Source organism: Eubalaena glacialis, chromosome 1 (assembly GCF_028564815.1).
Source record: "Eubalaena glacialis isolate mEubGla1 chromosome 1, mEubGla1.1.hap2.+ XY, whole genome shotgun sequence".
In the NCBI taxonomy this organism is placed as follows: domain Eukaryota; kingdom Metazoa; phylum Chordata; class Mammalia; order Artiodactyla; family Balaenidae; genus Eubalaena; species Eubalaena glacialis.
The window spans coordinates 214,226,408-214,251,095 of NC_083716.1; the positions used below are offsets into that span (position 1 = coordinate 214,226,408).

Consider the following 24,688-nt stretch of genomic DNA (forward strand, 5'->3'; position numbering starts at 1 on the left):
ACACTAAGTATTTGGGTGTTTATTGTTTTGAATGTAGAATGAGAATAGAGATGGTTGGACACTTTAGTGGAACCCATTGATTTGATTTGCAGAAAATAGGTTATGTCCTCTGACTTCACTATCAACTCACACTATATTTATAAGTCTCAGTTTTACCCTAGTTTAAAAAATATATATTCTCTTATTTTACTAGTTAGCCATGCTGCTAAGATGAATATATATTATGTATAAAGTAATTGACTCTAAAGGAAAACAATTTTATTAGTTACTACACATTAGTATCCTATGGTTTGTCTTCATACCCTAAACCATTTATCTAATAAACCTCTTCAAGAATACTAAATATTGGACCTTACATAAAAAGGTTAGTTTTTCTTCTGGAAAAGAGGAGCATTACTGTGGGAATTTCCATGCCCGTGAACTAATGCCAAAAATACATTTTATTTTTAATTTGTTTTTATGTTCCATGTGATATTTTAGGCGATGTCACAGATTTGACAAGCCTCTATTAATTTTTCTAACTAATAATTTATTATATCAGGTATATTGTGAATAAAATTTTACATCAAATATTTAATGTTCTGAGAACCCTCATTGAATTAATTATTTAAACAGTGCTTTCATAGTTTTGACAAATAATTATGCATTTTGAAAGTGTGAGAGAGAACTTGAGTCTGGCATGGGCAAGATGCATGTTTCACCTAAAATGTTTTGAGAGTGATGTTCACATCATTCATAAAATAAATATTATATATTTTCTGCTTATTGATTCTTATGTGTTCGATAGTTCCCAAAATCTTAAGTTGGTTTAAAATAACATATACTCATAATTTGTATGTATGTATGTATCTATTAATAGCCAGGATTTAATAGATTATCCGTATGTCAACATCTTTGATCTCAGCATGATAGGTTGTGTATTTGCTTGATGACATTTCTCTTTATTAGGAGCTGTTGTTAGACCAAATGATATTGTTAGTTGCCTTCAATGGGTTTGTAATCTATTTTTGAAGATTTGTATACACGTAGGTATACATAAGACAGGATGCTTTTAATGGACCAACAAGCTCTAAGATCTTTGTGTACTGTTATCTCATGTAAGTCACAGTTTAAGAGTTCTTAGAAGGTATGCAACCCTACCCCATATTTTATAAACAAAACAGTGACTCAGAACATTTAAATAAATTTTTCAAGATTTCAGGGGAAGTGCACACTGAAGCCACGATTTGAGTTCAGGACTTTTGGAATACAAGGATAGCATCTTTCCTTCAATATATCTCTATGCCATGGGAACCAAGGGAAGAGAGAATTATAAATAAATAAATAGGAAGACACTGTCAACAATATGTCATGGTTTAGGGAGAGCAGAGAGGGAGAGAATTGAGTAAGTCCACCAAATTTGATGATGGGGAGGAAAGAGTAGGAGCTAGACTAAAAGAACCAAATGTGCAATGGGAAAGAAGTAGGTAAATGGATGAATTGTACTCAGGAAGTGACAAATCGTATTTGTTTGCTATTATTTTGTTATATTTATGCTGTATTTCATAAAAATGAGAATCTTACTATAAGGAAATTAAGGCTGTGAACAGAAATTAAAGTGAATACTATCTACCTATTTGCTCAATGTATGTTATAGTTGGAGCCACACAATTTCACTCACTGTTCTGTAATTATTACATACTAGGAGGATCCTCCAATTAATCTGTAAATTCCATTAGGGCAAATTTTAAATACCATGTCTTAATATACTTTTATTATAAGATTTTCTTAAAAGCTTTTGCTGATTTGTGTGAATGAAGAATGGACTTCACCATTCTAAAGAATAGTGTCAGTTCTGAAACAGATAAGAATAATTTTCAGTTCTCTATATACTATATATTTTCTTGGAAATTGACCTTGCATAGAGTAAAATCTCAATAATATTTGTATGATAATATTCCCATTAAATAAATAAAAAATATTTTTGGTAGAAAGCGAAAATCAGAATTTTTCAGTCATGCCAAAGAAGGGAGATTGGAGTGGAGGAAAATATATTACAATTCCTGGTTGCTCAAGGGACCCACAAAATTATTAATTGGAAAATGTGTAGTCCAAAATATAAACTCTGGGGACTTTCTAGTGGTTAAGACTCTGTGTTTCCAGTGCAGGGGTCATGGGTTCGATCCCTGGTCGGGGAAATAAGGTCTCACGTGCTGCACAGTGTGGCCAAAAAATAAAATAAAATAAACAGAATATAAACTCTGTGTTGGAAGACACTGGAAATCAACATCTCTAGGTTTTCATTATTTAAGTGACTATATATTTACTAATTAGCTAGAAAGTCTCTGAATGACTATTTTCTAATAAAAGGGGATATAGCTAATTGTTTTTTATAGTCAAATAGAAATTATATATACTGGGAACACTATAATACTTACATGGACATTATAAACTCTATTGCCTGTTGAGAACAAGCCAAAATTTACACAGTTTTGTGGTTTTTTTTGTCCGTGCCATGGTTCCCTGACCAGGGATCAAACCCGCGCCCCCTGCAGTGGAAGTTCGGGGTCTTAACCGCTGGACCGCCAGGGAGGTTCCTACCTAGTTTTGATTTAAAAAGTTATCTAAGTTTTCAAAATTGCAAATTTCTAGAAAACTTTTTATGAGAAATATTCATAAATATGTACAATGGTAGTGCAGGCTCTGAGTTAATTAACCAGCAAAGAAGATTAAGGCGAAAAATATATAATCATAACACTTATGGTACAGAGATTTGTATTTCTCTGGTGACCTTAAGGTGAATTTCTGTTATAATACAGGTGGAAGATAGTCACTATTCTATTTTTGTAGGTGGTGAAACTGAGTCACACACAGCTGTGTGTCATACTTTATGTCCCACCAGCCAGAGGAAAGCAAGAAATCTAGCCCAGGGCTTCTGCCTTCAGTTCTAGTTGCTAACCCTTTTCAAAAGCTTCTTTGTAGAGCTATGACTTTTAAATCAGACAGCTGGAGATCAGCTCCTCCTTAGCTGTCAAGTTGTGAGCTGCGTGTTTCCCTGCCTGAATTGTTGACCCCACTTAGAGCAGAAGCCTTGTAAGAGATGTGCCCTTCTCTAAACTCTTGTGAGGAAAACGCGGGGGCCTGGCACGCAGAAAGCCTTGGTGAGTCACCTTTAAGAGATGTAAACAGAATTTTCAAGAGTATGGACAGCTAGCATAAGAATTTTCTTTTTAAATTTTTCTGTATTTATGAGACAGTATATATATGTGTGTGTATATATGCACACATACATGTACATATATTTTTTTCTTTAAATAAAATGTAAATGCCTTATCTTCCATGTTAATGCGGATGTGAGTTAAAAGCTCCTGAAGTGTACAGTGGAAATTAAATGTAGACAAAATAGTCTGCCTGAGCTATAATTACAGACGCTAGATAATCACTCACTGGCCCTCAGGAGTTTTCACCTTCTCATTCATACCTGAGATGCCTTTATGGGCGCAGAACCTCCGCTAGTGCCCTGGGAGCTGAAGTGGGTGATGCCTATCTCGAGGAGTGAGGCAGTGGCCTTGCCTCCCAACAACGGAGTAAATGTCTGGGTGATCATTTATGCTTTGCAGGGGATACAAAGTATGGTGGGCCTCACCCCTCAAGGTCTGGATACAGGAATGCTACAGAGAGAGGGAAGAGACTTAGAACAGCTGAGGTGCTGAGGCCACGTTTAGGTGACTTGCCAGTTTTGTTCTGCTGAACTCCTTGTGCTTCTTTTTTTTTTTTTCTTTAATATTTATTCTTTTATTTGGTTGCACCTGGTCTTAGTTGTGGCAGGAGGGCTCCTTAGTTACAGCTCACCAGCTCCTTAGTTTCAGCACGTGGGCTCCTTGGTTGCAGCATGCATGTGGGATCTAGTTCCCTGACCAGGAATCGAACCCGGGCCTCCTGCATTGGGAACGTGCAGTCTTATCCATTGCACCACTAAGGAAGTCCCCTCCTCTTGCTTCTTCTCCTTCTCTTCCTCTTTCTCCTCTCTTGTCTCTGCTCCTTCCCTTTTTCCTGTCTTCTGGCATTTGCATTTATGAAGCACTTATTACCTACTTTGCACTGTGCTAAACACTTGACGTGTTTATTATTTAATTGACGAGATTTTTTTCCTCAGCATAGTTGAAGCCTGACTTTAGATTCAGTCAGTGATATTGGCCTATCTCAGGTTGAAGTAGGCAGTTAGGCACTATTTGCCTATGTAAATATGGTAATGATAACCTAATGGCCATCACATGGCTATGTTGATATTGCCCATACTGCCTCATACCCTACCTACCACCTATCTTTAGCGGATGGTCTGGTTTAATTGACCATACTTTGCTCTAGGTAACTTGAAGAGGGAGCTACTCACTCAGTTCTTGAGTATATAGTTTTTAGTATGAAATAGATGAGAATTTTTGCTATCTGGATATTATATGTCTTCTTCTGAAAAACCCTCAGTGATAAAGATTTTTGACTTCCATGTACATAGTAATCCTCAAATTAACATAGATCTAGTGTGACATGTCACCAGGAATTTAATTCTAGAATTTTTCCACATCTGCATTTTTCTACATTTAATTCTACAGTTTTTCTAGAAATGGCTTCTTATTTTTCCCCTTTCTAGAAAAGGCTTACATTTTCTCATTTAAGAACTAGAAAACTTTGGTGAAAAATTATTTCTACATAAGTTACATTTAGCAAGAAAAAAAATCTATGCAGTAGTTATCAGGCTTCACTTAAGTAAATAATTTTAATAAGATTCTAAGTAATAGTTTCTAAAAGTCAAAGAAAGTTACACATTTGTTATACATTCGTTGCTTGGCCAACATGTGGTATTTGGAAAACTACTCTGTCGAAACATGACTTTCTTTAAACAAAGATGATGGAGAAGTTTTAAAATATAGGACTTCCGGGCTTCCCTGGTGGCGCAGTGGTTGAGAGTCTGCCTGCCAATGCAGGGGACGCGGGTTCAGGCCCTGGTCCGGGAGGATCCCACATGCCGCAGAGCAACTGAGCCCGTGAGCCACAACTACTGAGCCTGCGCATCTGGAGCCTGTGCTCCGCAACAAGAGAGGCCGTGACAGTGAGAGGCCGGCTCACTGCGATGAAGAGTGGCCCCCGCTCGCCGCAACTAGAGAAAGCCCTCGCACAGAAACGAAGACCCAACACAGCCAAACAAACAAACAAACAAATAAATAAATAAATAAATAAAGACAGCCATAATTTCTATTAAAAAAATATATATATATAGGACTTCCAAATAAACTTATTATGAAATAACAAATTTTAAAACATCAAAGAATGCTCGTTCAATGTCAGTTTTCTACTGGGGCCTTATACAATATTTCTTTTTATCCGCTGGATTTAAATTCTGGATGTATAACAAACCTATATTCATGGAAAAATCCAGGATTTTGCTTACTGAATACATCCTCTTAATTTTTGAAAAAGAATACACTGAGTGTATTTAAAATTATAAATAAATTTTCTAAGCAGAAATAACAGAAGCAATATTCCATAGTATAGACTTTGCCTTTTAGCTCAACCTGATCAGGTGAAAGCTATTGTCTTAGTAGAAGCATGCTCTTTTGAATGTAGCAGAACACTTTTTTATATACTAATGGACAAGTCTTATTACTGTGATTAGGTGGTTTCCATTTGTTTTTCATCGTTAGCGATCAAGGGCAGAGAAAGAGAGTCACAGCATTCTCAACTAGAGATCACTGAGATACAAAATGTGATTTATTAAGGATCAAAAATTATGATTAACCTAACCTATATTAGGTTATTTTCCCCATTTTCATTACTTGGTATTCATAGAATATAATTATGATGTTATAATCATATATTAATGATGTATATAAATGAGCTTACCAGATTAAAGTTATATAGCAATATTTCTGGATTATTGGGATCACTAAAGATTGGTTAAAAATGAACATAGGATTCAGGAATTTAAAATTGCCTACTTAAAAATATCTACTGTATCAATTTCTCATAAGGTTTTCTTCTAGGTTTTGATTTTGTTGTTTGTAATAGCCTTTAAGGTGAAGTATAATTTTAAGTGTGTCATCCCTTGAAAATCAGCACTTGCAATTTTATAGCATTATTGTGATAGTGCTAAGTGAACCCAGGTCCTAATAAATACTTTTCATACTGTCATGGTTTCACATGAACATCGGATCACTGTTTGTCCCGGACATGAGAGATAAAGATCAAGGTTTTCTTTAACTCTTCCAAAGACCTCATTGCTGTACAGAAATAAGGCATGGTGCTCTCAAAAATTAAGAGAAAATAGTAGTACTTACCCAATTTCCTGGGTTTTATCCTTTGCGTTTCTAAACGCTGCTGCTGCTTTTGAAAAATGTCTTTTTCATTTCTCTCAAGGAAAGAGGTAACAACCTGTCTCCTTGACAGAAAAAATGAGAAGACAGCTTCTCCACTTGATTGCATTATTGTGATTGTGGCATGGTCTTGAACCCGTGAAATGCCAAAAATAATCAGTGAAGCCCTGTAAAACTCAGGGGAGAGGCTGGTGAGGGGTCTTGGAACAGAGCACATACATCTTTCTCAGTTCTCTTTCCTTATTAAAATTGGTGTCATTACTGAACATCAGGCCTAGTGTTTTTCTTAGCTTCTGCCTTTTGGGGGATTTTTTAACAGAAGATAATAATAAAATTGTAAGCCCATCCCATAATTGTGGGCCAAGTGGAGTGCTCATTTTCACATTAGAGTTTGTGCAATCTGGAGGGAAATTTGTTTAGTATTACTTGTGAGTTGGTGGATCAGATAAAAGCCAGTCAAGTGGAAGAGAGGACCGAGAGAAGTACGCGGGCTCCCCTGGTAATTGCGAAGCTGCAGGCGTTCCTCCAGTCAGTTAATAGATTTCCCCAGCTCCTCTGTGCCAGGTGAAAATTTCCTCATTAAGGGGAATTTATTCCATTTCCTTTTATCATTTATTATTGAAGACTAAGTGTGAGTGGCGGAAGCTTCAGAGATGACAGGGTAGGGTAGAATTTTAAACAACAACAACAAAATCTACATCGGAAGTCGAGGAGAAAGAGGAGAGAGGCTTGTATTGTTTATAAAACGGGGAGAACACATGAGAGACTCGTCGCTGTAGAAGCTGAGCCATCCTGTCTAACCGTTAAAAGGTGATGTCAGGGCGTGTAAAAGTCTGATCGTCTCTTTTTAAGACCTTTTTCCCCCTCTAAAATTTCAGACTGTCATTTTGTGCTGCTAAGTAGAGAGAAACTGAAGATTATGAAAAGGCCAGGCTCACAGCTATTTGGGTTTCTGTGTTTAATTGTTTAGAATCTATTATGCAGTGATGAAAGTGTAACCTTTGAAGAGTTTGCCCTTGAACTCTGAAAGCAAGGAAAGCTGGTAGGGGAAGGAAAATTTGTATATGTAGTATATTTTAGAGGACGCGGTTCTGAAATATGGATTTAATGTGTTCATGTTCAAAGGAGTAAAGATAAACATACTAGTACATTCAAATACATATCGAATAACAGAAGGGTAATTTATTTATCATACGTATTTTAACACTGTGTTCTTTAGTGCAATATGTTCCATTCAGCTGAGCACATTTCTCGTTTGGTGTGCTTCCTCGATTTACAATATAATATAAATGGAGCATTTCCTATTGAGGTTTCAAAAACAGTTTTGAATTACAAATTCAGTGCTTATCTTTCTTTTAGTAATTATTCTGTTTTGAGTTTGTTCCAAATTAAGATTTTCATTTTCCTTTGAAAAAAATAGAAATATTATAGCCCTGTCCCTAAAACAAGCTTTTACCTAGCTTGATATAAAAAAAAAAAAATCTCACGCTGGTGGGAATTCCTTTTAGCAGACAAAATGGGGGCACCTCAATATGGGCAGATAAAGATGAGGAGCATATATCTAAATCACATTGTTAAATGAGCTTTATGTTCATTTAAGATTATTCATCTTGTATTTGACTCTGAAGAGGTTTAACCTTATCTAAATCACTGGCGCAAAGCTAATGAATCATGTCTTCAAGCTGTCTCTTCTCTTATTTTATTACAATGGAACTCAGAATAAAATTTTGTATCAGAACAAGTAGGGAATGAAGTGAATTTTCTTCTGTGTGTAATGACACGCCAGCCAACCTTGTGTTATGCAGAAACAGTGGAGAGAGTGAATGAGGGAAATAATGGAGAGTGGCCACCTACGTCCTGTCTTGGAGTTAGGGGTACCCCACAGAATTAGGACCATGGTCAGTGTGGGAAGGAATCTAACTTGTCTGTGTCTTTGTAACTGCCATGGTGGGTCAGAATCAACATCTCTTTTCTCAGGGAGGAGGATTGCAAAGTGCTTTGCACTATTTCATAAACATGTCTAAAGAGTAGAAATTAATAACCAGAGAAGCCATGAATGAAATACTGTAGAAGATATATTACTTGGAACTTCATAGGAACATATCTACCCAATATTTGCATTCAAGTTGAAATAGGTGAACATGAATATATTCATATGCCATTCCAATTTAATACACCCTAATTTTAAGATGTTTAAATATCATATCATGCTATTGATCTAGTTATTTGAATACTGAGTGAAAGTTAAATCAGTTTTTGGCTCACCAAGAAAATATTTTGAGAATCAGCTTGTGAGCTTGAAACATGCACTTTGTAGGTCTAGCTTGAAGCATCTGTTTTAGAACTCTCACCTGAGTGGGTGCCTATGGAGAAGTAGTTTTCACCCCCATTCTGAAACTCTGTCATTCATTATTTTGTGTTACTGTTGCTTTTCTCAGCATCCTCTTTAAATAATGAAAACTCTCTGAGGTGGGGATGCTATAGGGAGCAGTAATGATTGAGTTAGTCTTAGCTATTTCTTTGCCATAGAGCTGAGCACAAAACTAATTCACTTTACTTTTGTATGCACAAGGCCAATTCTATCAATCAGCCTTCCTTTTTCTTTTTTTTTTTTTATTTGTTTGTTGGTAGGAGTCCAATTTTATTTGGTGGGTGGAGGAGGAAGTCTGTGTATATTTGCTGGAGATGTCTTTATATGCTCTACTGGACTCTTTTGGTGGAAAAGAATAGGAGGAATTATGCATATTTCAGCAATAGAAAAGACTGCATTGCTGAATGTGGACAAAACAAATGCAAATTTACTGCATCCCTAACAGAAATTTGAGGAATCTAAATGGTTTCTTTTTTTGTTTGTTTAATACCATTATTTATAATTTTTATTTAAAGCAATATAGCAGCCTTTGAAGAATTGACTGATCCTCCATATAATAAGAAATAAAAAAATAAATCATTCAAAGCAAAAAAAAAAAAATCTCACCAGAAGAGTTAAAGATAAATACGTTACTTCTGGTTATCTTTGGACTTGAAGAACTTGCATTTGTGCTAGTCCATAGTCATAATTATAGGTGTGATTGTTCTTTTCAAGGCCTGTTTCTTATGTGTGTCCAGACCATTACTGTTCAGCATTAGGATTTAGTCATTTTAGTTAGTGTGGTTGTTGATATAGAAACATAATATAGGTTTTGCCTCAGATAGTTTTTTGCAATAATAAAGAAATGTCTTATTGAAAATCTATTTATTTTTGCTTGTTTTTCCTTTTACTGCCATCCCACAATGATGGGAAAATGTTCTGGCAGGTAGCCAAAAAAATCTACGGGTAAGAATTGGCTCAATGTCGTATGCACAGTGTTTCTCCACCTAACTCAAGCTTCATACCTGTGTTTGTAATAAGATTGCAGATCACAGAGAAAATGTGTAGCCTTTCCTCATACAGGTAAACATGATTTGAAACCATCCAGGAAACTCATGATTAAAAAAGAACATCATCCAAAGTTTTAATTTAGGAAAATTGTTTATTTGTCAAACACTTCCACTTTGAGGCTGAATGCGCACTTGCACATAAGCAAATGAGCAATTGGTTTAGGAATATAGTCTTGGCAAGGAGAGTAGAAATATGCCTTTATAAAACAAATAGCAACAGCAACAACAAAAAATCTTTCCTCTGCTTTCGTCTCAAACATTTTTTTTTTTTTTTTTTTTTTTTTTTTTTGGTGCAAAACTAAAGGCAAACGCCATAAATTTGGGTATTTCGAGAAGCTCAGAAGCTCAGCAGTCACCTGCTGGGTAAAGCCTTCCCAGACCTCCCCAGTAGAAGCTGGGAGCACTTCCTCACAGCACCTCTCACTGTGCTATCAGAGAAATGGCTATTTGTTTGCCTTCTTATATACTCTGATCTCCTTAAATGTGGAGATTTGATATTTTATCTCTCCATCAAAATACGTAGGACAGTGCTCTGATACACAGAGCACTTGTTCACTAAATGTTAAAGCACTAATGAAGGAAATGACAGTGAGTGTTGCCCCGCCTTCACCACCCACAATGTCTTACTAACTCTTTCCAACTACAAATCCTCAGTATGTTCCTATGCCTGCCATGCCTATTGCTTCCTCACATTACTGCGAATGCAGTTGCTCTTGCCTTGTCAACTCCTTTTATCTGTATAAACCTGAACTTATTTTATGGTTCTGTTCTCATCCCTCTACTGCCATAGTATTTCTCAAGTGCAACCACTCATATCGTTGTCTCCTTTCTCTGACCTCACATTGCCCTACACAGCTTATCTCTTCACAAAATGTTTGGAATCACTCTCTATCACTGCATTGCCCCCAATACTGTTTTGTATCGCCTTGAGCAGCACTGTCTAGTAGAGATTTCTGTGATGATAAAATATTCTATAATCTGCATTGTCCAATATAGTAGCCACTAGTCTGTATGGCTATTGAGCACTTGAAATGTGACTAGTGAAAGTGTGGCTCTGAATAATCTAAAAAATTTTAAACTAATTAACATCTAAATTTAAATAGTCATGTTTGGTTAGTGGCTACCATATTTGATAGCATGTAGGTAGCACAGTGCTTGGCACATAGTAAGTGACCAATAATACTTAATAGACTGTGTTCAGGAATTTGACAGGAAAATGTGTCGTTCTGAGAGAATGCTTATCAAATACTTGAGAAGACTGAGAAATCAAAATGGGAATAGGAAAAAAGAAATTAAATTCACTGGGAGAAATAATGGATTTGAGAGACAAGACAAAGTAGGTACCATAGAGAAAGTGAATTGATTAGGAAGACCTGTAGCTTCATAAATCCAAACTAACACTGATGTAAAAAAGCCAGAGAAGTGGCTATTAAATATACCATCTTGCTTCTTCTGTAAACTCAGAATATGAGTTAATTAAATTAAGAAGATTGAAGGATAGAATGAACAAAATGCAGTAGGTTTAATTCAACTGCATTCTATTAGCAGAATTTCAATGAAAATGTTTTATTTATTAGTAGATCTCTGACAACACACTGTTATATTTTAATTTCATTGTATTGACTATCAAACTGTTATAACTGAATTTTATCATATCGACTATTGCTTGAAACAGCTTGGCCACAGCTATTTGGTTAGAGACGCCTTTAGAGTAGTATTTAATTCTTCTGTACCTCAACCCTTTGCAAATTATTTTGTGTACATGTTGAATTCTAGTTATAAGCTGATTTCAATAACTTCTTTGTCTTTTCTATAAAGTAAAAAAACTCTTGGGTTACAGTTTCCTTCATTCATGTAATAAATATTTATTGAATGCTGTCTGTGAGCCAGACAGTGTGCTAAGCTTTGGGAATAATCTGGTAAATGAGCCAAACGTATTCTTTGCCCTCATGGAGCTTGAATCTAGCAGGAAAAATGTCTGGCTGCTGAATAAAAGCTAACAAACATTAAAAATATCAGGAAATGATACATGCTAAACAGTATGATTCCAACGATACCCCTAGCTCCTGTAAAAGAGTCAGTTAAGAACCCAGGAAGATCTGTGTGGGTTAGGGCAGACTAAGAAGGCTTCGAGGATGAGCCCTGGCTTTAGCTGACCTATGAAGCTGGGAGCTGGAGAGAAGATGGGTGGGTGACAGGAATGTCAAAGGCATTACAGGTGAGAGAAATAACGTGAATGGTGTCTACACTGTGGAAATGAGCATGGGGAAAGTGAGGAGACAAATCTGGCTTCAGTGGAAAATAATCATAAAATCACAGAACTATCTTCTCAACACAGACAGATATGTAACATTAGTAAATAGAGACAGTTTATGGAGAGGATACCCAGTCTGATGCCATGTTGGGATGCGCAGATGAAGAAATTCTCAAAGCCCATAAAGACCTGGAACACAGGTCAGACACTGGAGAAGGGGCTACGGATTTGGGAATCATCAACTAGTTATGTAGGATAACTAGTCATTATGAGCCAATGACAGTGACTAAATTTCGGAAGGGAGAGAAAGTAGCCAGATGTAAGCTGGTAACAGAGGATAGAGCCTTGGAGAAAAAACACAGTAAATTGTTGTTGTAATAAAATAGGGTGAGAAGCAACTTATTGCCAGAGAAAAATATCTTTAAAGAATGGAACATCAAAAGGGACATATGCTGAAAGACTGAGAAAATGAAAATTAAGAAAGACTCCTGGATTTAAGAGGTTCTGATTATTTTTGAAAGAGCAAATTCATTAGGACACTTGGTGCAGAAGTCACTTTTCAGGAATTAAGAAGAGAAGAGGGTGCATAGGGTGTGAAAGTGGGAAACCACATGTTTGAGAAAGTCAGTATTGCAAATAGTAGACTTCATAGAGGCTAGACCATTTAGTTGGTTATTCATGTATTTTTAAAAGGCAGGAGACCTAAGTATGTTGAAGTTGGAAAATAAGGAGCCTTTGGTGATTTTGAAAGTGAATAGTTCACTGCTTCTTATTGTGTTTGGTCTAAACTTGAATCCTCTTTTTCATTAAATTCTAGTGAGTCCATTACAGAAGAAACCCTGAAAAAGGCAAAGGAGATTGGGTTCTCAGACAAGCAGATTTCAAAATGCCTCGGGCTGACTGAGGCCCAGACAAGGGAGCTGAGGTTAAAGAAAAACATTCATCCTTGGGTTAAACAGGTAAAGGAGAAAAGGAGTTTTTCTTTCTTCCCAGGATTCCTTGGGTGAAATGTAGGCACCAATTCATAGAGCCATTTTCAATAAAAAGGGGTGGAATTCAAAAGTGATTTTACTTTTTCAATTGATGCCCATGATGTCACTTATTTTATTCAGCACAGGATTGATTTATGCTTTAAAGGGGAAAGGATGAAGGGACACTGGGATATAAAAGGAAGAGTGAGTACATGATTTTCTTGGCCTAAATGAAAAAAAAAAATCAAAATGACCTCTCCTCTACTTTTTGACCCACGTGCAAATATATCTGTAGTAAGAGAAATCCTTAGCATAACAGAAGGACTTGAAATGCCCTCGTGTAGTGACTGACCCTCTTGAAAAGAATAGTCATCTCTTTTGACACTGACTTTTTACAGGGTAATACTTTATTTTAAGTGCCCCATCATTATGGTTCATTTAATATTCATTGTGTTAGGGTTGGGCATAATGAGCTCATCTAGTATTCATGACAATCACACAAGAATTTTCATAGGTGTACTGTTGTGATTTTTTTTGGGTCTTTAGTAGAAGAGATGCTTTGGCTTAAAGTACCACCAGCTGGGTTTTGTCCTTTAAAATCATTGGCTTTTCCCCATGTGCTCAGGGGGCACACACATAACCTTAGGTCTCAGGCTTGATGCCGAATATTTTCTACTCAGCAATTATTATCCTTCTTCCTTCTCACTTGCCTTACATTAGTTTGCCCTGTTGGCCCCAAATTCTTGCTCACTAAGCTGAGCTCCTGGCCCTTGAGAGCTGAATTGATTTACTCTTTCCAAATATGTTCAATGAGATCTTGTCCCCTTCCCTTCTTCCTCATGCTTTGTGGTATTTATGTCATCCCATTGCTCAGTGCCATAGGTAACTTAAATCCTATGCATTAATTTGCAAACCAAAGACATCCTTATATATAGGTCATTTTGCTTTGATTTTAGATTTTATTTGCAGTTGCTTTAGACAGCCGGTTGGGTAAGTTTTCCTGATAACCAGTTGACTATATGACCACCTTGTTGTCTTCCTGAGAGGTACTATGTAATGATCTGTTGCTCTGGAATGCGTATTGTCATTCATTGCCCAAGTGATAGCTAAATTGTATCATTATTTTTTTCTCCCCTCTCACTTTTAGAATTAGAAAGCAATTGGATTGTACATACCTTTTTCTTGTCTTTATATTTGATAGTAATGGACGTTAAAGGAATATGAATGCAGAAGCAAAAATAAAGTCCACAGTATTCTTGAAAAACAATTATAATAAGGGGAGTAAAAATCCCTATGTATGTAAGTATTTATTTATTTTATCTTGCAGATTGATACACTGGCTGCAGAATACCCATCAGTGACAAACTACCTCTATGTTACCTACAATGGTCAGGTAGGAACTGCCAAACTTCTGTAATGAAGAAAGCTCTAGATTTAGTAAATGGTCCACATGGGGGAATATACGTTTTGTGTGTCTTTGGTTATCTAGTAATAAACAATGACATCATGTGAGTTGAATGTGATGATGTGTTTCTGTACTCAGTCTTTTAAGAACTGCCCTAAGATGGTGAAATCAAACAAGTGAAGAGATAAAGACAGTGGTTACATGATCATACAATTATGCTGTTTTCTCATGACTATCTAATTAAAAATATTGAATAATTTTTTTATGAATAAGTAGGGCTTGTATAACACTTTATACTTATGGATTCCCAAAGACTAATAGAGGATGCATATCAGCAAGAGGAAGAATGGGAAAGACACACTCAAAGACAGGACACAGTTTAAATAGAGGGAAGAATAATGTAATAATTTCCACATCTTCCTTTTTTTTTCCCTCAGGAGCATGATATCAATTTTGATGAACATGGAATGATGGTACTGGGCTGTGGTCCATATCACATTGGTAAAGTGATAACTTATATTTACATAGGCCTTTTCAGTTTCATCCATGTTAATTCCATTATTCTAAGAACTATGTAAACTAAATGCTGTCATAATAAAAATTTTACAAATTAGGAAACAGAGGTTCAGAAACATGTAGCCCAACTTATACAGGTATTAAGTGGTAGAAGTAGGACTCAAATGTGGGTCTCAACCACAGATTCCATCTTCTTTCATTTTATCATGTCATCCCTTTATCATTTTCATCCTCATGAACTAAATTGAGCCTCTTACTGGGGTTGGGGAATGAATTACACTTTGACTTTTTCTCTTCCCGCATAGTTTTTCACAAAGATCTATATTTGCTCAAGAACTTTATCCATCAGCCAGTAATTATATTTGTAGACCCAGTGTCTGACCTAACATATGACTTGTGTTGACATTAGATGCAAAGAGCTCTTCTCTTTGGGGCACAGGAAGAGTATTACATAATTTAATTAAAACATTCTCACCAGAAATTGTTATATTTCTCCCAGTCACTTAAAACTGAATATTTAATAATGAATCAAGATCTATTACAGTTACAAAGTATATATTTAAATAGACAATGATGTTTCTTAATAAGTGTATCTAACATTTTGTCTCTGCAAGGTGTTCTAATATGGAAATGATGAAATATATGATTTAAATGTATGTGGTCTTGTTTTGTTACTTTAAGCATAGTTTATTATAGTTTTTACAATTAACTAAGTGCTTCAGGATATGGTAGTTTGCCAATTTTTGGCCAGATCTTAAAGTAGGTCAAAAGTGTTTATACCTTTGCCACTTCAGTTATCTTATGGCTAAATGGTCTGGACGCCTTCACCAGGATCTACCCTTCTCTTCTCGAAACCTTTCTTCACCTAATTATGCAACAATTCTACATTACTTTAGGGCCTAGGAAAGATTAGCTGAGCTGATAATCAAGTGCATACTTAATTGATAATGAGATTTAACATGCTACTATATTTGGACAACTTATTATTCCGATAAGAATTTTTAGGAGACAAAGTCCTAATGCAAAGGATTAGTACAAATCCCAGAACTTTCAGTTCTATGGCATCCCAGTAGAGGTGATATTTTGAGGCATTTAGGCCATTATTATACTTCAAATTACATCCTAGAAGGTCACTCACTCTGCATGGGGTGGCCTTGCCAAGCTTAAAAGGATATGCTTGGAAAGGCCAGGGCTTTCCAATCAATCAAGATATGTCAGAGCTGCAAGGCACCTCAGGGATCCTTGGGTTTGGCCCTCAGACAACAGGGTAAGTGGAAGGACTGAAATAAGAACTCAAGTATTTTGATCTCTAACTTAACTACTTTTGTGTACTGAGGTCAATATGTTCACTTTGAGTTCCTTTTCAGTAAATGAAGTTTTTAAAATTATTATTACAGTTATCTGCCGTTAACTTTCAGATTCGGAATGGTTTGAATATGGAGATTACCTCTTGCAGAATTTAGCATACAAAACGAGCTAACCTGTCGTTGTTTAAGTAGTCCCTGTTTTTACTACTACTAATATAGTGTGCATAATAGATCTCACATGTATATTTTGGAGTTTTAAAAATTGAATTGAAAGGGCATTAGCTCCCTTAGCCTGGACTGATTGGCAGTACATTTCTGCTTCTCTTTGCGTGGTGACTTCAGGCTTCTCTTCCCCTGTTTCCCCAATCTCATGGTCTCTGCAGGCAGCAGCGTGGAATTTGATTGGTGTGCCGTCTCCAGTATCCGCGCGCTGCGTCAGCTTGGCAAGAAGACAGTGGTGGTAAACTGTAACCCTGAGACCGTGAGCACAGACTTTGACGAGTGTGACAAGCTGTACTTCGAAGAGTTGTCTTTGGAGAGAATCCTAGACATCTACCATCAGGAGGTAAAAAAAACAAAGAGAAAAATATATGCAGTGCATACTTTATATATGTGTATTCATGTATGTAGATTTACATTGTAATTCCCCTTAGGAGAAAGAGCTGCCGGTGTCTTCCATTGTCTCATTTCGTCGTGAAACTCTAAAAAAAATCACCTAGCCTTAGATTCCTGAGGCCTTGGCACAGAGTAATTATTTTTCATATAAAATTCACTTTTTCTTTCTAAGCATTCTAGCTCTACTGAAAATTCTTCTTGGTAACATGTGCCCGATACATATTAATTAGCACAAGACAGCCCCAATAAATATTCTGCAAAACGATTTAATTGGTCATGTAGACATATGATAAGCAGCCTCTCTCTAGTTCACGTGCTGTTGCAGTTTAATGATGACCAGTTCTCAGAGGAGACAGTCGTTCACAGAGGACTGGTTAATTCTTTATGCTATCAGATGAAGCCAGTAGTCTTCAATTTAAAATCAGTGAGTTCATTCTGAATGATTTTGGTGCCTTTATAGCTTGCTCTGAAGTAGCTCTTCCATCTCCACTCCAATATCATTGAGTGTATCTTCACTGTGGATTTATACGATCCCAGGTTACTGTAAGTCTGTAGAACAAGTTAGCTTACAATTAAAAAAATACCTACTTGAACATTTTAGAGTGATGTCCAATAGTTGTGCCTTTTGATGTTATTGTAATTCATTTCCTACTACAGAGAATCATCCCTATGTACAAAATATGGTCACTTAAGGAAAAAAAATTCTAACTTGGAGCCACAAGACTTAAACTCTTGACTTGAAAATTCATTGATTTTTGCCAGTTATATAAATTCTCTGGGCTTCATCTTTTTTTTTGTTTATGAATCATATGAGTCTTTAAATGTTCTACATGCAGGTACTGTGAAGGCAACATGAGATTTGTAGTTGAGATCACATTGTCAAGTATAAAGTACTGTGCTAGAACAATGTGATGATTTTATTATTGTGAAGAAAAATATAGACAAATTTAAGATTGGTGTATCATCATGTTTTTCTATCAATATTTAGGCCTGGCCTACTAATATTGTAATATAATGAAACTAAACCATTAGGTAGAATATACACAATTTTTAGTTCTCTCTCTGACCTGATTTTTCTAATGATTTTTTAGTTCATTTTAGACACATAAGTGGGGATCAAAACAAGTACATTCTGCAAATATTTCTTGAATACCTTTTAAAAATCAGGTTCAGCAGGATAGAGAGCTATAAAACCAGATCCTTACCTTTAAGACATTAAAATAAAACTGGAATCCATGATGTAATATGTGAAAAGTTACATAATTGTTTTTAAAATGTTAACAAGCATTACAAGCAATAGCAGCAGGCATTTTACACATAATTAATTATTTCCCCATGAAATGGTTTAAGGAAAGATGAAAAACTTCTACAACTGCCTTTGGATGCAGTTACACATGGATGATAATGAGATCCTTTTGTTATAACTGAATTCAGTATGATAGAAATAAATAAATTGGCCCTTATTTGAAGCTAATTGGTTTTTATAGTGCTACTATATATAATAAGGTAATTGTAAATGTTATGTTGAAGAACATAAGAACAATATGCCATTGATGTATTCTTCAAACTACCCCACAAGAAATGTTATATATCATATGCACATATCATACACGTATGTACATATATTTGTGTATGTGTTTCCTTGTATAAGGTTGTTGTGTGTCTCCTCACAGCAGGCTTTACAGGCATTGTCTCTCATACCGGCTGTGCCTCAACCTTCAGAAGGCTGCCCTTATTCGACCTTGGATGCCCCTAGAGATTCTGAAGGCACTGAGGCATTCAGCTGTAAATTTGCGGAAAATTGGAAGCACGTCGAAACTTATTTAAAAGCACACATTTGAGTCACTTAGAAGGGCAATAGGCTTTCCCAAGGATACATAGCTACATGGGATGATAGAAAGTATGATAGGTCCCTTGGTCCAGGTCTCTTGGTCTAGTTCAGGACCAAGCCTGTTTCCATGGAATCAAAGAAGCACCTCTAAAGAAAACATTAAGGGGAAGTCAGAAAAGTGACATGGCCTGTGAGTAAAGCAGGCTGCTTTGGAGGGAGGTCTTGATCAGAAGTTGAGTGAGAGGAGATACTAGAAATGCCAAAATCTCCTTCCCACTTGTTCTTTATTTTTTTAAAGAGAAAATGTTATAACGATATATCCCTTTGGCTGCAGACATTTTTTTTTAAACTTTATAAAGAGCAACCCTTTAAACTGAAGTCATTAATTCCTTATGATTGTGCTCATGAGTTCTGCTCCCTGAGAAGAGATTTGCATTTTTATCTTTTATGTTTTGGTGTGTGAGTGTGGTACTTATATACAATGGAATATTACTCAGCCATAAAAAGGAACAAAATTGGGTCATTTGTAGAGACGTGGATGGATCTAGAGACTGTCATACAGAGTGAAGTAAGTCAGAAAGAGAAAAACAAATATCGTATATTAACGCATATATGTGGAACCTAGAAAAATGGTACAGATGAACTTGTTTGCAGGGCAGAAATTGGGACACAGATGTAGAGAACACACGTATGGACACCAAGGAGGGAAAGCCACGGGGGGTGGTGGTGCTGGTGTGATGAATTGGGAGATTGGGATTGACATGTATACACTGATGTGTATAAAATGGATGACTAATAAGAACCTGCTGTATAAAAAATAAATAAAATAAAATTCAAATATTCAAAACAACAAAAAATACCAGGCAACATATTTGACACCTTATGATGTCCCTGTCTGATTTGAGTCCTGATTATACAATTTTTCTTGCTTTTTATGATGTATAATTTACTGGATCATACCCCATAAATATGTACTCTGCTTAATGATTTAATTCTCCTATTTTTAACACCTAATACCATATGTATATGTAGACAATGGTACCTCTGTACCACAACTTGAGTTAAGTGAATGAAAGAGTGACAGACATTAATTAGTGACAGGCAAAACCCATCAGGTAATGCATCACTCTAAACCAGGATTGGGGTTCATTCCTAGCATTTGGTTTAATTGTAATTAAATATAAGCTTAAGATTCTGTCTGAAATGTTAAAAATGTTTTACTAAAATACAAATTACTAAAAAATAATGCATGATCAACCTCACTGACAGAATATAAATAGTGGAGGCTTGTAAATTAAAGATAATACATGAAATTACAAAAATCAAGGCTATTTTTTGATGAAGTAAATGCTATTTCCATTAATAAGACAAGTTTTCTTACATTGTATCCTGTCAATAATACAGCATTTAATTTGTTTATAAAAATAAGGACTGACCAAAGTGATTAGTGTCTAAGGGAAGTTGAGATGTTCTCAAATAAATTTGAAGAATTTTCTTTTCATTCCTCACTGCTAAAAATAAATTTCAGCTTAAAGATTATTTCAGAAAGGTTTTTGTGCAGTGATACCTTAGCTTTGTGATATCAGGTTTAAAAAACTAAGAAACTAAGCTGGGTAAAAATACTACAAACAAATCTAGGTAACATCGGTAGAACTTTGGGACACGAATGGAATTACTTTAGGCCTAAACTATTTGGAAATCTGGGAAACAAATCTGAATTTTAGACTATTTTATTTCAGAAAGTTACTTGAAACTATTTGTGTGATTGTATCAATATGTATGATAATAATTTATCTGTGTGGGATACCAGATTCTCTTCCCTAAGTCCCTACAAGTTCTGGGCTTGGAGTTGGGGACAATTTAAGATAAAATTCTTCCACAAAACTCTCATCTATTAACTTCATCCCATAAGTGTTCTCTTCTACTGAATTATCTTTGCTGATCAGGCAAAACCTGCACAAACCATCACACCATTACTCTAAAACATTCCTATGGATGTGATTTGTCTTCCAAATGATGGTCTTTATTTCTGGAGGTCAATGACGAGAATAGGGTTTTGCAGTGAATGTTTTTCTATCTACCACTTCCCAAAAAGAGTGTTTTAGAAATTGCTCTTCTCCTAACTTCTAACATTCACTACCTTTGAAACCAGCCAGAAAAACAGGGTTAGCTTCAGATTCAAAGATTTGGTATATTAGATAAGCATAACTGCTTTACAATATGTAGAATTGAGTTCAAGTAAGTCTGTATTTGCTAGATAAGAAAAATGGGCAAGTCATTTCACCTTCACCAAGCCTCAGTTTATTTAACTGCAAAATGGGGATAGTAATAACTGCCTCAAAGTGATACCATGACCATGAAAGTCAAAACATCGTCTAGGGTATATAGTAATGTACTTAATAAATAGTAACAGTGCATATTATTATTGTTTTTAAATTTGTTAATTTATTGAAAAATAAAAATCAATTCCATAGAGTTATTTTGGAAAATATTGATATATTTATTACTTAGAGCCTTTTTATTCAACTGTAAGTACCTATTTAGTCCAATTGACTCTGATATTTGCTCATAACTGGCTACTTCTCCCTTAATTTTAGAATTTATTTTGAAGTCTTTCACATAAGAGACTTTTCTATATATTTAATTGAGGAATTAGTTTCTAGGCTTCTAAAATATTAATGCTGTTAATAAACTAAAAATAATAAGCAAATAAAAATACTATAGTTAAGAGAATAATATTTATTAAAGGTTTTGCAAAAAATGGATATCGAACATAAAAAATGATGATAAAAGCAGTTTAAGTGTACTTATAAATATGCAGAAATGTGGACTGTTATTTTCCATAATGTTTACAATGAATTTAAGCACTCAATTGCAGGGTGTTTGCTTAGGCAGTACGTAATTTCTCTTATCAGAGAGAAATGAGCTTCATCCCTTTAAAAAATGTTTCAGAATAATTTCAAATAATGACAAAATACCTTTGGCACATATGTATTACTTCAGCAACATTCATTAGTAGGTCATTAAAGCAAACACAAATTACGCCCAGATCAATGGCCTATCAGATATTGTAATATTTTCTAATATAAATAATAATGTCTTATTTATAACTTAAAATGTAGTAACACCTTTAATGTTTATTATCTTATTTGATCTACATACATAGGAACCTTATGAAGTAGGCAGGTATTATCCTAATTTTACAGACAAGAAGATTGAACCTCAGGGAGAGTTTCACAGAGAGAACCAAGAAGAGGAGGGACTTCTAAGTCCAAACCCAATTCCCCACCATCCCTCTTTGGCTCACCCTCACCTCTCTACCACTAGTCTCAAGAAAATTTGGGATTTCGTGGGCTTTTAAGAAAAAAATCTTGGAGTTTTGACTGCTCATATGAGATTAAGTTTAATGATTCAGGGACTGCTTATAAGGCAAATAGTAAGGAAATAGGAATTAAAATGAGTTCTGGGTACTGTAGACAGGTACCAAGCAGCAGTAAAGGAGACAGGATGTCACAATGAGAGGTAGGATTTAGACTGGACTTTAGGGATGGTTAGAAAATTGATAAGGGAAAGGAGAAGGGAGAAAGGAAACAGGCAGGGAAAGATTACGTGGAGGTGAGAAAGCTTGCTGGTGGGAATGCACGAAGGTGGGGACGGTGAGTAGGTAGTTTTGCTGGGGCTGACAGGAGTGATCATAGATAAGATTGGAAAGTCTTGATGGCCCCAGCGGTAATGAGTTAACACTATAGCCTTTAGGCAAAGGAAACCTTTGGAGAACTCCGAGTGTAGGAGTAACTTGGTGAAGCAGTCTTTTGAATGATTAATCTGAATGTGAAGTGCTGGGGTGGAGAGGAGCAGCAGAGGGGAATGTTAAAAGGAGAGATCTGTATCCGTTTAAGAAATTACAACAGTAGTTGAAGAATTAGTTGATTATAATGTAAAGTACAGGATGGAAATGTTCATTGACTTGATTTTCTTTTAATTGCCACACATGCAAATGTCACACGTTTACACGCAGTTATATGGAAGTCGTGCACGGTAATCACATGTAGTTGTATGGGAGTCTTACCTGGTTATCATGTGTAGTTGTATGGGAGTCTTACAAAGATTTTAGCAGGTAAGTGCCTGGAAAGTCAGGACTAAATCCGTTTACCTCTTTGTGGCATAACAATATATCCATTGATGGGAATAATGAAAATATCACAGTCATGTTCATTCAGCATTCTCAGAAAGGAAACAGAGGCAGTATTAGCACAGTTGTTCATTGTCCAGAGGCTGACATCGAGGACATATTTTTCAGGCATGTGGTGGCTGTATCATATCAGTCGGGGGCCAGATTCCAAACAACCTGGCAGTCCCGCTGTACAAGAACGGTGTCAAGATCATGGGCACGAGCCCTCTGCAGATCGACAGGGCTGAGGATCGCTCCATCTTCTCTGCTGTCTTGGACGAGCTGAAGGTGTCTCAGGCACCATGGAAAGCTGTTAACACTTTGGTAAGGAGAGAAACACGAGTCTGTTTTTAATGTTCCATTTTGAAGAGTCATAACCTGAATGTTAACGACTGCAGATGCTAACTGCAGGGCAGAGAGAATGCACTATGCTTAGTGAATTTACTTTAAAGTTGCTGAATTTCCGTGATTGCAGTTAAATGCTGGTTATAAATTGATAGGAGTATTCTCATTGATTCCAACAATGAAAAGAAGTTCAAACTATTTTTGAACTAGACTTGATATTTAGAATTAGAAACTAGAAACTTTATGTATTTTGGTGTCCAGTTTACATTTTAATGGTGTCTTTTGAGAGGAAGAATAAAAGGAGTTGGGTTACCACTTGTTCTAACGATACCATTCTGCATTTTTACTGAATATTTTAAACTATTCATGCATTTTGTTGTTGTTGTTTCTATTAATTAGAATGAGGCATTGGAATTTGCGAAGTCAGTGGGCTACCCCTGCTTGTTGAGACCTTCCTATGTTTTGAGGTAATATATTGTTTTCTAAAACTATTATTTAAAAGTCAGGAGACACAGAACTGCATTCTGTATGCTAACAGCACTAGGCTTTGATGTGTAGTAATTTGGAAATCCATCGACAATCCCCATACCAACACAGCCAGAGTGAAGACCTGTGCACAGTTCTTCAGCCCAATGCTTTTCCTTCAGGGAGTGACAACACAGTGTCTCCAATCCTACATCTTAGAAGCATGGCTTAGGGCATCTCCTTCCCAAATGGAGGAGGATAGCTTTACATTAGAGAAGAGGACAATTTAAAAAACCAAAGAGCAAAAACAAAACAAAACAAGCTTGGGATATCTCTCACCAGCATCTGTTCTCTGATACCCAGAAATGACAGTTTATCTTTGACTGTTGTCAGCACCTTCCGATGGTGCCTATGGTTTGAATTTTTTTTCTTTTTTTGAGATCAGATTTTTTAAATAAATGAATTACAATGTTGGAGTACATGGACAGTGTCTTTTATAATAAACTTTGAAACTAAGTTCTGTCATCAAAGGAGAAGTTGTAAATTGTCACTCTCTTCAGATGTTACCACATGTAAAGAGCTACTTCACTGAACAGGGGATAATAAGAGAAACGTAATTTGTTGTGCACAATTTGAAAGTGTAAATGGAATGTGAGATGGGATCCTTTAAAATAATGAAAAATTTCAAGTGAGGTGGGAAACTTTCCTTTTTCTTTAAGTGACATTTTGTGTAAACCACAGTCTAATACTACTGCTTCTCTGAGGTATTAATGTAAGTTAATTTAAACAACACAGGCATTTAAGGGAGGATCGCTCTGACTACTGTGCTCCCTCACATCACTGCAATCCGTATCTTTCTTTTAGTTCCCTATACTGTGAATTATCAGCATCATTAGGACCTTAGCCTTCATGTCTTAAATAGATGAAGAAATTGAAAGCTCTTCAAGCATAAAATTTGCAATATGGTAGAAAAGGTAAAGAAAAAGTTACTTTGAAAAGGAAGTGGAAAGTGATATTTTTCTTCCTTGTTTCTTCCCTCCT

The 24,688-nt window shown here is 35.9% G+C and overlaps 1 protein-coding gene across 1 annotated transcript in view; it reads left to right on the forward strand.

The window, feature by feature from the left end:
• The window catches only part of CPS1 (carbamoyl-phosphate synthase 1), a 142,173-nt gene that overhangs the window by 80,110 nt on the left and 37,375 nt on the right, over positions 1–24,688 (forward strand). The window contains exons 22-27 of the mRNA XM_061204619.1: positions 12,839–12,980; positions 14,320–14,385; positions 14,835–14,898; positions 16,604–16,785; positions 22,967–23,161; positions 23,582–23,649. Coding sequence (XP_061060602.1) covers positions 12,839–12,980; positions 14,320–14,385; positions 14,835–14,898; positions 16,604–16,785; positions 22,967–23,161; positions 23,582–23,649 — 717 coding nt within the window. The remainder of the gene's footprint in view (positions 1–12,838; positions 12,981–14,319; positions 14,386–14,834; positions 14,899–16,603; positions 16,786–22,966; positions 23,162–23,581; positions 23,650–24,688) is intronic.